We start from the raw sequence: 14911 nt of genomic DNA, 5'->3' as shown, positions 1-14911 counted from the left end.
GCTCACTTGCAAGAGGACTTACTGGTAAAGGAGAGGATATAAGAGGATTTTGCGGGGGGCTGATGAGTGTTCTTGAATATCGGACTTCTGCTTGTCAGCCTTCCTGTGGGATGTTTTCCTACACCGTAAGTTTTCCAATTCTCCAGACACCACATGGGCGTCCAGCAATTCAATTCACTTCTGACACTAACCACTCAGAGATAGTGTTTGACTCTAGGTTGAAGGGCTCAGTCACACAAAACGGCCCCCACTTCAGATGCCAGTTGCGGTTTTCAGGCTGCCTGTGCATGCCATCTGTACAGGCCACCTGATCAACTACCTATAACTAGGGGGTTCCTATGACTCTCCCCTAAGGTTTGCTAATTTGCTAGAATGGCTCCCAGAACTCAGGAAGGAACTTGACTAAACTTTATGTTTACCAGTTGATTATAAAGGACACAACTCAGGAGCCGTCCAGCGTAAGAGGCATACGGGGCCAGGTATCGCCAGGGGATGCAGTCATCTTCCGTGACCTCTCTGGGCTCATCACCCTCTCAGCACCTCAGTGCACTCACCAACCTGGAAGCTTTTGGAACGCTGTCATTTAGGGGATTTTGTGGAAGTTCCTTTATGTTAGCATGATTGATGAAATCATTGACTATTAGGGATTGAACTCAGTCTCCAGCTCTTCTCCCCTACCTGCAGGTTGAAAGGTAGGGCCGGAAGTTGCAGCCCTCTAGTCACATGACTGGTTTCCCCAGCAACTAGCTCCCATCCTAAAGCTATCCAGAGGCCTGCCCAGAGTCACCATTAACAGAAACTCAGCTGTGGTGGAAGGGGGCTTATTACGAATAACACAAGATACTCCTCTCACTCCTATCATTCAGGAAATTCCAAGGATTTTAGGAGCTCTGTGCTTGGAACCTGGACAGAGACCAAACACATATTTTTTTTATTATAATACCGCACTCCTCTTACTGTTTCTTTTTAGTTTGAACTATCTGTTAAGTTTGAATTTAACAGCTATTTAGGAGGCAGTCCCAAGAATATAATCTTACTAGCATTCGTCACTTTATTTTTAGTGTCTGCTTACTGGCATTATCCTTGATCCTTTTGTTTTTTTGTTTTTTGGGTTATTTTCTTTTGTTTGGGAGTGGGCAGAAGGGTAGGAGAGATGGGTTGGGGGGAGGCTTGTAAGTAGGCTGCTTGCCCAGCACAGAGCCTGATGCGGGGTTCGATTTCAGGACTCGTACATCATGACCTGAGCCAAAATCAAGAGTCAGATGCTTAACCAACTGAGCCACCCAGGCACCCCATCCTTGATCTTTTGAAGAAAGGCAGTGCTTCTAACAAGTTTATGTCCATTAATAGCTTCTATAGCTATGCAATTTCAGACATACATTTTTTGTTCATTCAAATAGGGTCTCCATTTACCTTACTTATTAATCATGCATTTTTTTTTTTGTCTTGACTCTCCATTCTTGTTTCTTCCACATTGACACATGTTCATCATATAGCACATTTGCTCTCTGGCCTCCGGTCTCACCAACTCCTGTCTTTCACTGACTACTCATTTCTTCCCCTACTCTGGTATTCTCTCTCATTGCCTGGCTGCATTTAGGCTGAATGAATAGACTTAAAGTAGACCATTGTAGGGACTCATTGTAGGTTACTGGATGTTGACTGTTTCCCGGATTCTGTAAGGCCCCAGCCATAGAGTAATTTATGAGGGTGTCCTAAAAGTGATAGAGGGACCAAAGGTGGTCCTTCAGGGAGCCTATGGAGAAGTGCCAAAGTTTTGAGCCCAGGTGTTGCCTTCAGGGGTGGCAAACTCACGATAAGTGAAAAAGTACACAGTCCATAAGTTAATTTACTAATCTGACAGAAGCAGACCCCCTGCATACTGTTACCCCCAAAAGTTGGCTTATGATTGTGAACTTCACCATTCCTACTTGCATACAAGGCAACTACATATCTGCTTTTTTTCTTTTACTATACTTTTATCTTTTCTAGAAATGTTATATAAATGAAATCATATAAAATAATCTTCAATGTCTTGTTTTCTTTCCTCAGCATATTATTGAGGTTCATCCATGTTGCATGTATTAGTAGTTCATTGCTTTCTGTTGGTGAATAGTATTCAGTTCTGTGGATGTACATTTCGTTTATCCATTCACCAGTTGATGTGCATTAGGTTTGTTTGAATAATGCTGCTGTGACTATTCACATACGAGTCTTTGTGCAGACATGTTTTCCTTTCTTTGGTAGATGACTAATAATGGAATTGCTAGGTTGTGTTGGTTGAGTGAATGTTTAACTTTTAAGAAACTGCCAAACTTTTCCAAAGAGGCTATAGTATTGTTATATTCTACCAGTAATGTAGAGGAGTCTAGATTCTTCATGTCCTTGCCAAGGCATAGTATTTGTCAGTTTTTTGTTTTTGTTTCTTAATTTTAGCCATTCTAGTGGGGATGTAATAGTATCTTATAGTGGTTTTAATTAACATCTTCCTAATGACTAATGTCATTGAGCTTTTTTCATGTGCTAATTTGTCATCTGTATCTTCTTTGGTGAAATATCCGTTCAAGACATTCTGCCTACTTTTAGTGGGTTGTTTGTCTTAGTTTTAAGAGGTCTTTATATATTTGGGGTACAGATCTTTTTTTCAGTAGTAAGATATGACTTATGAATATTTCCTCACAATCTATTGCTTACTTTTTTTTCCTTAAGTGTTTCATCTTTGGGTGACTGGGTGGCTCAGTTGGTTAAGTGTCTGACTCCAGATTTCAGCTCACATCATGATCTCACAGTTCAAGATTGAGCCCTGCCTTGATCTCTGCACTGACAGTGCAAAGCCTGCTTGGGACTCTCTCCCTCCTCTCTCTCCCTGCCTCTCCCTCTCTTCCCCGCAAAATAAATAAATAAAAACTTAAAAAAAAAAGTATTTAATCTTTATGAAATCCAGTTTATCATTTTTTTCTTTTGTGAATCATGCATTTGGTGTCATAGCTAAGAAATCTTTCCCTAACCCAAAGTCACCATTATTTCCTTCTAGAATTTTTATCACTTAACCTGTTCTGTTTAAATCTGTAAGCTATGTTGACTTACTTTTTGTGAATGGTGTGAGGCAGACAAACTGAGTTGTTCTTCTGCCATTTTTTTCTCCCTTGAATTACTGTGACTCCTGTGTTGAAATCTAATTTACTAGAAATCTTTGAATTTATTTCTGGACTTCTTATTCTCTGCCATTGGTCTGTACTGCCTGTCCCTTCAAATGCCCCAAGGTCTTGATTACTGTAGTGCCTACTAATGATAAACTTTGAAATCATGTCCTTAAAGTCCTTCAACTTTGATTTTCTTTTTTTTTTATTATTATTTTTTTAACGTTTATTTATTTTTGAGACAGAGAGAGACAGAGCATGAACGGGGGAGGGTCAGAGAGAGGGAGACACAGAATCTGAAACAGGCTCCAGGCTCTGAGCTGTCAGCACAGAGCCCGACGCGGGGCTCGAACTCACGGACCACGAGATCATGATCTGAGCCGAAGTCGGCCGCTTAACCGACTGAGCCACCCAGGCGCCCCTTGATTTTCTTTTTTGAAGTGAAACAACTTTGGCTAGTCAGGAACATTTCATTTTCATGTAAATTTTAGAATCAGCTTCACCAACCCCAAAGCACCTGGTTTTGGTAGGGACTGAAATGAATCTGTAGCTCAGTTTGGGGAGATTGACCATCTTAACAATATTGAGTCTTCTAATCCATGAACATAGCATGTCTCCATATTTGGGTCCTAATATGGTTTCTTTTAACAGAGTTTTTAACAGGATTTGGGATTTCTGCTTCTTTTGTTAGATTTATTCCCAAGTATTTTATTCTTTTGGATGCTGTTATTAATGAGATTGTTTGTTAATAATAAATGGAAATGTAGTTTTGTTTTTTTTTAATATTGATTTTGTATTTTGCCACCTTGCTAAATTCACTTACTAGTTCTGATAGTTCATTTTCAGAGTCTTAAGATTTTTTTTTTAATGTTTATTTATTGTGAGAGAGACTGGGCGAGGGGCAGAGAGAGGGAGAGAGAGTCCCAAGCAGGCTCCGCACTGTCAGATGTCACAAACCATGAGATCATGACCTGAGCTGAAACCAAGAGTTGGACACTCAACCGACTGAGCCACCCAGGTGCCCCTTAAGATTTTTTTTTTTTAATGTGCATTTATTTTTGAGAGATAGAGACAGAGTGTGAGCGGTTGAGGGGCAGAGAGAGAGGGAGACACAGAATCTGAAGCAGGCTCCAGGCTCCAAGCTGTCAGCACAGAGTCCAACGCGGGGCTCGAACTCACAGACTGTGAGATCATGACCTGAGCGAAGTCAGACGTTTAACCAGCTGAGCCACCCAGGCACCCTGTCCCTTAAGATTTTTTAAATATACAGTTGCGTTGCCTGTATATAAAGATGACACCCGTTGCCTCTTCTCAAATTTTCTATTTTTAATTTTATGTTTTAGTCTCACTTCTTGGGTCTGTCTAGTTTTATGTGTCAGACTGTCATTTGCACACTGGTTGTGCTCTAACAGCTTGAGTTTGGAAGGCTCCCCTGATCTGTATGATGTTGGCTGCTGGGTTCAGAGTTCCCACCAGTTCTCAAGTCTTCTTGGTTACTTTTCCTTCGTTACTTTCCTCCTTTGCATGTATGCAGTTTCCTCATCAGCTATGGGTACGTGGAGGGCTTAGCTGAGCCCTTATTTTCAGGATCTGCCTGGTAAATTTCTGACCGTTAGATTGCCTGCCCTAACTGGGGCCACAACATCAAGCCAACAAGCTGTGTGTTTTCCTCATTTGTTTCCTTTTGAGTTTGCCACTTGGTGCTTTTAGCTGGCAAAACCCTGGGCTTTCATCATTGCCCCCTCCTGCCCACAATCTCCAGTTCCAAATTGAGTTCATATCTTTTGGCCACAGGCAACAAATCTACCAGTTTTGCCATCAGCCCCATGCTGGTAAACCTATAATTTTTTCCATTTGATTGGGGGTAGAGGCATGGGAGTTAGGACCGTTCCCAGGCAGGAAAGACAAAGACCCTTACCGTTCTTACCTGAAACTCTAGCTGGTGTTTCATTTTTTTGTTATTAAAAGAATAATTGTCTGCTTCTGGCCAGTATCCGGTGCCCTTAAATATTTGGTTTTGTCAGTTTAATACATATTTTTGGGGGGAGGATTCATCACCTTCTTCACACTACCCTTAGCCAGAAATTCCTTCTTGCCATTTTTTATTTAATTTTTTTTTTTTTTTTGAACTAAAGAGAATTTGCTCTTTAGCAGTCAAAGGAATATATATTCTTCTTAGTCCACGCACCTTTACCAATATGGACTTTAAAGAGACTTTTTTATGGAAATAATTCTTAATTACTGCTGGATGAGCCTGTCTAATCTAGTCTCCTTGTTTAACAAATGAAACAACTAAGCCCCGGAGAGGTTGTGCAACCGAAAGTTAGTGGCAGAATTGAGGTTATTAGAAACTGTTGCAGCCTGGGTTTCTTGGATAATAGCATCTTTTCTGTTCTACCAGTGACTATTTTAATATTTATTTTACTTTATTTTTTAAGCAGTTGAACTATCCTTATCCCCTTTTTTTCTCAAACCAGGTCTTGTATGGAAACCAGTTTGTGAGACTGAATGGCCATGCCTTTGTTGAGGCAGGTGTCTGGTCTTTTCCCTCCCTGGGCTGGAGCTCTGGAGAAAACATTTATACTAGATAGCTAGGAGTTGGTTTTTTTTGTTATCAGCTATAAAATAAGGGGTATTGGGGAAGGAAGGGTTCTAGTTACTTTTATGGTTCCTTTTCATCTCTGAAGTTCTGTGATTCTATGGCCAGAATAAGCATTTGTGCCCCTAAAGCAGTGTGGTTCTCAGGGTGCCAGGAGAACTTTGGGGTCTTGAAAGATGGATGGGATTTGGGGGCTGTCTGTATGGTTTAGGGTGGGAGTGGGCTTACCTCTTCTTATGAGGTAATCCATTCAGTCAAATGGTCTTTAGAGAAAGCGTTCACGTTTGGAAATAACATAGATACTAAAGTGTGTGTTGGGCAGTGGGGTGGTGGTATGGAAACATATGAGTGAAGCTTGTGAAGAAAACAGATAAAGCATAAAAAGCCAATTTGATGAACAAATTTTGCCCTTTGTTCATTTTATTTGTGAGCAATGCATGTTAAATTCCTGTGTATTTCTTTCTTTATAAGGTTCAGATGGTTTCCCCGATCCCGATTTAGTACTGAAGTTTGGTCCTGTGGACAGCACATTAGGCTTTCTTCCCTGGCACATCAGATTGACTGAGATTGTGTAAGTAATTAAAAGTGTACTGACTTTGATTCAATTCAGCAAGTGTTTCTTGAGCCTAGCACTGTACTAGGTATGGTGAGAATTCCCAAAGACTTACAATACTGGTCCTTTGCCTCAGATATTTCACAGTATCAGTGGTAAGATAAAGACTCAGACACAAGAGAGAGTGTTTGTGCAAATATCTGGCATTAATACAAATTTCATAGGAGACGAGTGAGAGAGATATGTCTGTGGGTCAGGGTTGCTGATTTTATTGTGTTGTATTGTTTGGTTTTTTTTTTTAATGTTTTTTTTTTTTAATTTTTTTTTCAACGTTTTTTATTTATTTTTGGGACAGAGAGAGACAGAGCATGAACGGGGGAGGGGCAGAGAGAGAGAGAGACACAGAATCGGAAACAGGCTCCAGGCTCCGAGCCATCAGCCCAGAGCCTGATGCGGGGCTCGAACTCACGGACCGCGAGATCGTGACCTGGCTGAAGTCGGAGGCTTAACCGACTGCGCCACCCAGGCGCCCCTTTAATGTTTATTTTTAAGAGATGGAGAGACAGAGTGTGAGTGGGAAAGGGGCAGAGAGAGAGAGAGAGAATGAGAGAGAGATGCAGAATCTGAAGCAGGCTCCAGGCTCTGAACTGTCAGCACAGAGCCCAATGTGGGGCTTGAACCCATCAGCTGTGAGATCATGACCTGAGCCGAAGTCGGATGCTTCACCAGCTGAGCCACCCCCATAGCTACTGATTTTAAAGAAAAGGTCTGACATACTCCAGGGCATGTAAAATGGATAGAATTTTTGTAATCACAGAAAGGGTGAGAAGCATAGGGGATGATGGACAAGGAAAAAAGAAAAGCTGGGAAGTGAGGAGTGAACATCTCATTTTGGAGAAATCGTGAGGGAACCGGCCCTACCAGAGCACAGAGATTTGGCATTATGACATTAGATGGTAGTACACTTGACCCTGGAACAATGTGGGCATTAGGGGTGTGGACCCCCTGTGCAGTCCAAAATCTGTATATAACTTTTGACTCCTCAAAAACTTAATAGCCTACTTTTGACTGGAAGCCTAACTTAATACATATTTTATGTGTTATATGTATTATATTCTGTATTCTTACAATAAAGTAAGCTAGAGAAAAGAATGTTATTAAGAAAATTATAGGGAACAGAAAATACATTTACAGTACTGTACTGTATCAAAAATACCAAATCTGCGTACAGATGGACTCATGCAGTTCAGACCCATGTTGTTGAAGGGTCAGCTCTGTAAGATGAAAACAAATAATTTGGATGTATTGATGCTGGGAAGGTTTTAAGTACCAGCACTAAGAATATGCATAACGGTTTAGACAGGAAGTAGGAAACCACTGAGCCTGTAGATAGTGTGGAAATGGTGATTTTAGAAGATTTGTTTGGCACCTGTGTACTAGAGTAGATCGGATTTGGGAAAGAACCTGGTAAAGAGACAAGTGAAGAATCCTTGGCTATGATTTAGGGCATAATACAGCGTGGAGAATGAAATTGCTTATCTAGAGCAGAGTTGGGTAAACTTTTTATATAAAGGTAAGATGGTAAGTATTTTTGGCGAATGTGTGATCCATACAGTCTCTTTGCAGCTACCCCTCAGCATTGGCAGTATAGCTGAGCAGCCACAGACAGCGCAGAACAAATGTGTGTGACTGTGTTGTAATAAAACGTTATTAAAAAAAAAAAACAGGTGGCAGGCTCATGGGCTGTATTTGCTGACCCCTGATTTTAAAGAGACTTAGTAGTCTTAAAATATATTTAAATTCTGAGTCTTAGGAGGAGCAGTCTATAAATTCTGTCTCTAGTGAGAATTATTTATCAAGCATAATTACAACTGTGCTAAAAGTCCGAGAAGAAATGAAATGACTCCTAAGCTGTTAAGCCTAATTATGACGTTACTGAGAGAAACTACAAAGTCAAGGGAGCATTGATTTTGAAAAAAAAAAAAAAAGGTTGATTTCAAGGATAAGATGATTTCAAAGCCATAGTCTATTTCGTGGAAACACTTACAAGGGCAGATGAAGATGCAGAATTGGTCCATGGATGAGAAGTCAAGGGGCTAAAAAATGTATATTTAGAGTTTAGCAGTACTTAGAAGTAGTAGTACTTGAGTCTGTGAGAATAGAGGAACTTTCTCAAGTGTGTATAGAAGAGCACAGTATCAAGGGATTTTTTGGCCTTTTAATAAATGCTCCAAGTTCAGGGGCAAGACAGGGTAAAGGTGTCAAATAAAAAGGCAGAAAAGAACCCGTAGCATTGTAGAGTCAGAAAGGGCTGTAGATCATATGGTTCTGCCTCCTCATTTTGTAGGCGTGAGGAAAATGGGGAGGAGACGTAGCTCTTACTATTGCTTGTAGTAAAGTGGAATTAGAACCCATATTTCCAAACTCTGGTTTTCCGTATGATGGGTGTATGTTTCTCTTGTTTCTTTTTCTCCAGGGGTTTTCTGAGTTAATTTCAGGTGCCTTGTGCATTGGGCTCCAAGAAAGGTAGCAGTGCTGCTTTGTGAGGTTGAGACTAGTTTGAAGGGAAGAGTGTGTTTTAGAACAGATACATCTCAGTTTGAATCTTGGTGATGCTTTTCAGTAACATGACTTTGGATAGCTTTTAAACTTCTCTGTATTTGTAAAATGGGTATTTTAATAAGAAGTTGAGGATTTAAGTCAGATAACGAACATCAGATACCGAGCACATAATAAGCTTTCCTGTGGATCTTTGTACATGTGTCTGTCATGGCCCTATCACGTTATTATTAAGGTTTGCTTTGGATTTGTCTACTGCCCACCAGACCGTAAGCACCTGATGTCTTAACGTCTTAATCATAACATGGAGAAGTAGAAGGGTGGAGCCCTAACAGAACAGACAGGAATGGCAAGACCACTTTGGGGGCAGTGAGGAGGTAGTGGCGCTAAGTGCTTCTTGAGTGATAGGAGACGAAGCTATTGATGAATAGGATAAAATGGGAAAGACTTAGTCAAGTGGGTTGTTTGAGGAGGACATCTGAATGAAGCAAGCTTCAGCAAGAAGAGTGTTGTTGACTTGTTGTTTGAGGATATCTTGTGAGGTTATCGCTGCAGTGGAGTGAGTAAGATAAAAGGTTGATGGCAGGATTAATAAGAGAAGGAAGTGGAGGAAAAGGAGACTTGTTTCAGAATTTTTGGCAGTTGAAGGAAAAAGCTTATAAGTCAATTATATTTCAGTAAAGCTAGGGAGGGGAAAAGGAAGGACAAAGAAAGCCTAGCTACGAGAACCAGCACATGGTCAGACAGGAGTCTGTTCGTGGTAAGTTTGTTCAGTCTTTTTTTTGTGATGTATGTGCCTGGAGCTCCCAGTGCGACTTGTACTCTGACCAGGTGTTTGGCTCTGGTACAGTTTGGAATTCCCAAAGCCTCACAAGAAAGCTGTGTACGTTAGAGAATTGTTTATGTCAATTATTGAAAATTATTCTAAGTATTCAAAATACCTAACAGGGAACCTTCTGGCTGTACATTCATTCTGCCCTTAAAGTGTCTTCACATCGCACTGTGATTGCCGCCTTGAGCGAATGGAAATGGTAGAGATGAACGTTCATTTGTTGGTTGCTCACCGCGTGGCTTCGACATGCAGTCACGTGAGGGTGCTGTGCTGCTCTGCCAGTGCTAAGCCTGGCTTTCATAGACCACTTCACGCAGTGCGGGCTTCGCTCTGGCAGAGAGGACTTCCTAACGTGAACGTGAATGAGATCCTTACAAATAGGTGTCCAGTTCTGCATTGATTTAGACTTCGGCTGATACAGGTTCTGAATCTCTGTCTTGCTACAAGTTGCTTTTCTCTCCTTAGGGAAAGAGGGAGAGATTATTTTGTACTTGCACTGTTTCACAGTGAGTTTAGCTGTCATTTGGTAGAAATGGGTTGACATACTCTGTGTTTATCATTTACTTTCTTCTGTCCTTAACGTCTTTTGGGGTATTTTCCTTCTGGTTCCCCCCTCCACATTACAGTGTATCATCTAATTGCTTTTTTTCCCCCTGTGCTTTCTTTTCAGCTCTTTGCCTTCCCACCTAAACATCAGTTATGAGGACTTTTTCTCTGCCCTTCGTCAATATGCAGCCTGTGAACAGCGTCTGGGAAAGTAGTGATCCCTGGTTGTGTAATTTGATTTCAGGCTTTTGGAGAAAAGGACCCAAGTGACTCTGATGTTTACAAAGCACCTATGAAACCCTGTACACACCTAGTTCATAATCCTCATAATTTATCAACAAACACAAAAAAGTGTCTTACTTGAGAGTAAGGGTATGTGTGAATATGTGTGTGTGTGTGCGCGCGCGTGTGCGTGTGTGTGTGTGTAAATAAATTTATAAATGGGGGAAGTATTGGAGAAGGAAATACATAGATCTGCAACTTTGAGCAAATAGCAGCAGTGTTTTAGGAGCTGAAATTTCAGATTTAAAGACTTCAGCCTCAACTACTTCCCTATTTTTGTGGGGAGAGGAGGGGGTAACTAGAGTTATTTGGTTGTTTTGAGCGGAGGGGAATCGTTTTTGTTCAGTCTTTCCTAGTGACCAAACTTAATTTTTAAGAATAATGTATTGACTTATTAAATGGAACCGATTTGAGTCTGAGGGATCTCTGGAGGGATGGAGTTCTGTGTTGGTCACATGTTAAAAGTTTGCTCACCTTTGGAGTAGAGGGAATACCTATTTTCAGATATCCGTCCATTTTCATCTCATTATAGTTAAACAATGTGACTTGTGAGTGTTGCTCTGATGTCTGGGTTGTGAAAATTATTTGAAAAAGAACTCTTACTACATTGAAATGTAGAATTTAAAAAATTTAAATATCAGTCAAAAAAAGGTGAAAAGTTATAATCTTAAAGGATTATAAGTTGGAAAATTTCCTAAAATAGGAAATAAAGTTTGATTCCCTTTTTTATTTGGTGGGCGGTATGTACCCAAAGTTGGTTTAAAAAAAAGATTCCCATTAACTTTCTATTTAAAAGAGCATTTGAAAAGTTATCAAGGCAGCTTTTTTCCCCTAAAGTAGTAACCTATTACTCTTTGGAATAGCACATTTAGGTCTATGTTAGTTCCCAGGATTTTTACTCAGTAAATCCTGATGGTGGGGGACTTTGCCTAAAAGATCTTTAAGTAAGATTGAGGCCTGTGTAGGTAATAAAATATTACCAAAGTCTACAAAAGTAATTTAAGTTAACCTTACATGTTCTCTTTCATGACAGAGAACAGCACTGGTTCTGTTATTTTTTAAATGAATAAATGATTTTTTGATGTTTAGTATTTCTTCCCTCACTACTGATCCTTGGACAGAAACCATTCTTTATACTTGATGGACTGTTTTCAGAAAAATCTTAAGTGTACAATAGTTGTCTAAAATTGTACATTTAGAATGGAGTAGCTTAAATACTAGGTCTCAGAAGTCTAAAAAATAGCAAGGAAGACTGGGCTTGGAAAGCAAGGTCTAAAGTTGCTTGTCATGTTCTAAAGCTCTGAGGAGGAATAAATGTTTGGACTTTGGACTATAAGACCCCATTTATGATTTTAAAAACTACACTTGAAGTAAAATGATTAAACTAAATTTTGGTTCAGTGACATTACTTTGTACTTCATAGTCCTTTGTACATTGTGAGACTTTTTTTAAGTCTTAATTTATTGCTACAAGTTTTGTGTGAAACTATAGCATATCCCTGAACTTTACCAATTTCTGATTTCTGTTCCCCTGTACTGTGATCCATGTTCTGTTGAGGGTTTTTTGCCTTAGTTTGAGACTAAATTTATGTCTTTTATAAACATGGTATGTGTCTTTTATAAACATTCTGGAATATGTATGGCTTCAATGAATAAAATTTAATGGGTCTGGTTGAAGTGAAGGGATTTAATTTTGGTAAAATGAAGTTAATCAAACGTTACCCACTGGGATGTAGCCAAAGTCTCTAAAAGTTTAATGGTTAAGCCTTTGTACTTTTATTTTCTCCTTCCATTTCATAGCAGTGTAGTATTACACATCAAAGTAAATCTGTAACCTGTGACTTGAGTCTGTTATAGTCCTAGAAAGAGACCCTTAACACAAGTTGCTAAGGATTCTGAATTCAGATATAAGCATTCCAGATCCTTCTCCTCATGAGTTTAACTGCTTGTATGGTCTCCACAACTTGAATGGCATTGGTCATTCTGGAGTTCCTGCCAAAATCATCACAAGTTCCACATCATCAGGGCTCCCTGGGCACTCCCAAGAAGAACTGATAATCTTAAAGTTTAAACAAACTGTTATCTTTAGGTGTACTCAAGGTATTTGTCTTTAAATTGTTTCTTCTTGACACCCCTGACAATGGAAAAATTATCAAAGTAAACCTACTCTAAGGATGGCAGGTTGGAGCATAGCAAAAAGTTTGCGTGTTTGAATCCATTCCCAATTCTGGTTGTATTTTGTTTCTTAAAACTGATTACTGTTATGATAGAGTTTGAAAGCTGCTTTTGACGTGAATAAAAGAAATCCTGGTATATTGGGACTAAAGCTTAAGAATACTTGTCTCTGAGAGGAAGGTGTTCTAATGTTAAGGAAACAGTGCCAAATACACTGTGCGTATCTACAGTTTAATCTTTGAATGTATGTTATTTGATTAGCTCCCTCCTGTGTGATGGCACCATGCATAGAGTCAAATCTTTGTGATGTTTTGTATGGCTATAGACTTTGGCAACATGTACATAATGTGTAAAGCAAGTTTTTATGATTGAGGAATCAAATTTATTGAATTTTATTATTGAAAGTTGAAACAACATGTATGTACAAAAACAATAAAAGAATATACTCTTTTCATGGACTATAGTATTATGTGAATGCTACATTTATTCTAAACATTTAGGGCCTGCAGAAATGTACTGAGAAACTCATGGCTAGATAGCAATACTGTTTTTTTTCCCCGATGGTATGTTTTTGATTGAAATATATTCTCATTTTAACCAGGTTAAGCATTTGGAATCTTAATGGTATTTACTTTTTGCTAGATAACGGCAAGATAAAACTCAGCTTTGCCATTGCTAGAGTTGTCAAAATTCCACAGTAATTAAGATCAAATTGATTTTTACTGAACATGGAATGCCAAGTTAAAAATGTATGTGTGTACTCTTTTAAGAAATTTGACAGTCCTTATCAAACTAGGAAATAGAATGGTAAGAACCATGGTTTGTCTTACATTGCATAGAATATTCGTTTTCTGTGTATCTAATTGCAAGACAGATTTTCATCTGAAATCAGGTTTTTCAAAGGGTACATTTTTAATTTTGGTTAATAGGAAATGCACTTAACAAAAATTAGGGAGAGTTCAGTATAGTTTGAAATAAAACCCAGGAACCAAGAGTAATGTAAGCACTTGTCCAAAAATCCTACTTGATAGGCCACAAACTGTGATAAAATTGGTGGGGAAAGGGAGTGCAGAAAGAATTTGCTTGTGGTTTTATTTATTTATTTATTTTTATTTTTTATTTTTTGCTTGTGGTTTTAAAAAATACTCATTATAGAAAAAAATAGAAAATTTAGAGAAGCTACAGTAAAGGAAAATAATTTCTAATACCATCATTCATTGGTTACATTTTTGGTGACAATCAAATTTTTTTGTACTTCTATTTGAAAAAATGAATTCTGTAACAGGTTTAATAAAGAGATTCTTTTTAAGCTACAAACTATAAATTGAGAGTCTTGCATTCTGTTTTGTATTTATTGTGTCCCGATATAAACAATCACATGAGCACATGAAAATAAAATGGGAGAAATTACAGTCCACATTCAGTTACCCTTAATGAGTATTTAACCTTAATCCAAATTCTTCAAGTAATTTTGTACTCCTCTTTTTTTCCCTCCATCTGTCTTGTAGAGATTTGGGAACTATACATAAATTTTAGCATCTAGATTCATACATCCGGAAGAATGCAAAAGATAAAAATTAGATCTACTCCGAGGTCAGACTATTTGGATTACCTGCTACTGACCGTGTTTATACTTCCCATCATTAGTAGTTTTAATCATTTAAGTTTAATGAGGACCAGGAAAACAGGATGTTTGGCTCAGAGAAGGAAAACCTGAGCAAAATGAAAAGATCTGAAGGTAGGGCAGTCATAACAGCATAGTTCTACTTGTATAGAGTATCTAATATTTCCATTCTGATAAAGATTGATTTCAACTGCTCTATCTTTAATGGATCTGGTTCTATGAAGCCTTCCTTTCTTTTTGGTAAATGTATATTTTGCAAGGTTATTCCTCAGTAACAGTTACTCATAACTGCCTTAAATTTCTTATTTTTACAAAATTTAATAGAAAAGTAAATAATGGGAATAGTAACCAACTGTTTTAACCAGAGAGGAATCAATATTTTAATTAGATTTCAGATAATTAAACAATGGAACATCAAGAAAAACGAAGTTACTTGACAGATATTTGACAGCATTTGTCTAGAGCAGTGGTTCTCAGCTGGAGTGATGACACCCCCCAGTGGACATGTGGAAACATTGGGAGACATTATTATTTGTCACAACAGGGGGCATACTACTGGTATCCAGTGGAAAGAGGCCAAGCTAGGGGTGGTGATGGATAGT

General features: G+C 38.8%; 1 protein-coding gene across 1 annotated transcript in view; it reads left to right on the top strand.

Annotated features, from left to right (window-relative positions):
• The window catches only part of NUS1 (NUS1 dehydrodolichyl diphosphate synthase subunit), a 31631-nt gene extending 18483 nt beyond the window's left edge, over positions 1-13148 (top strand). The window contains exons 4-5 of the mRNA XM_015064675.3: positions 6211-6310; positions 10354-13148. Of these exons, the coding sequence (XP_014920161.2) occupies positions 6211-6310; positions 10354-10444 (191 nt within the window). The 3' untranslated portion in view covers positions 10445-13148. The remainder of the gene's footprint in view (positions 1-6210; positions 6311-10353) is intronic.
• The last annotated feature ends 1763 nt before the right edge of the window (positions 13149-14911 follow it).

The sequence above is a fragment of the Acinonyx jubatus genome, chromosome B2 (assembly GCF_027475565.1).
Source record: "Acinonyx jubatus isolate Ajub_Pintada_27869175 chromosome B2, VMU_Ajub_asm_v1.0, whole genome shotgun sequence".
NCBI lineage: Eukaryota > Metazoa > Chordata > Mammalia > Carnivora > Felidae > Acinonyx > Acinonyx jubatus.
Note: the sequence above shows the minus strand (reverse complement) of the source record. Positions and strands in the feature narration are given on the sequence as shown.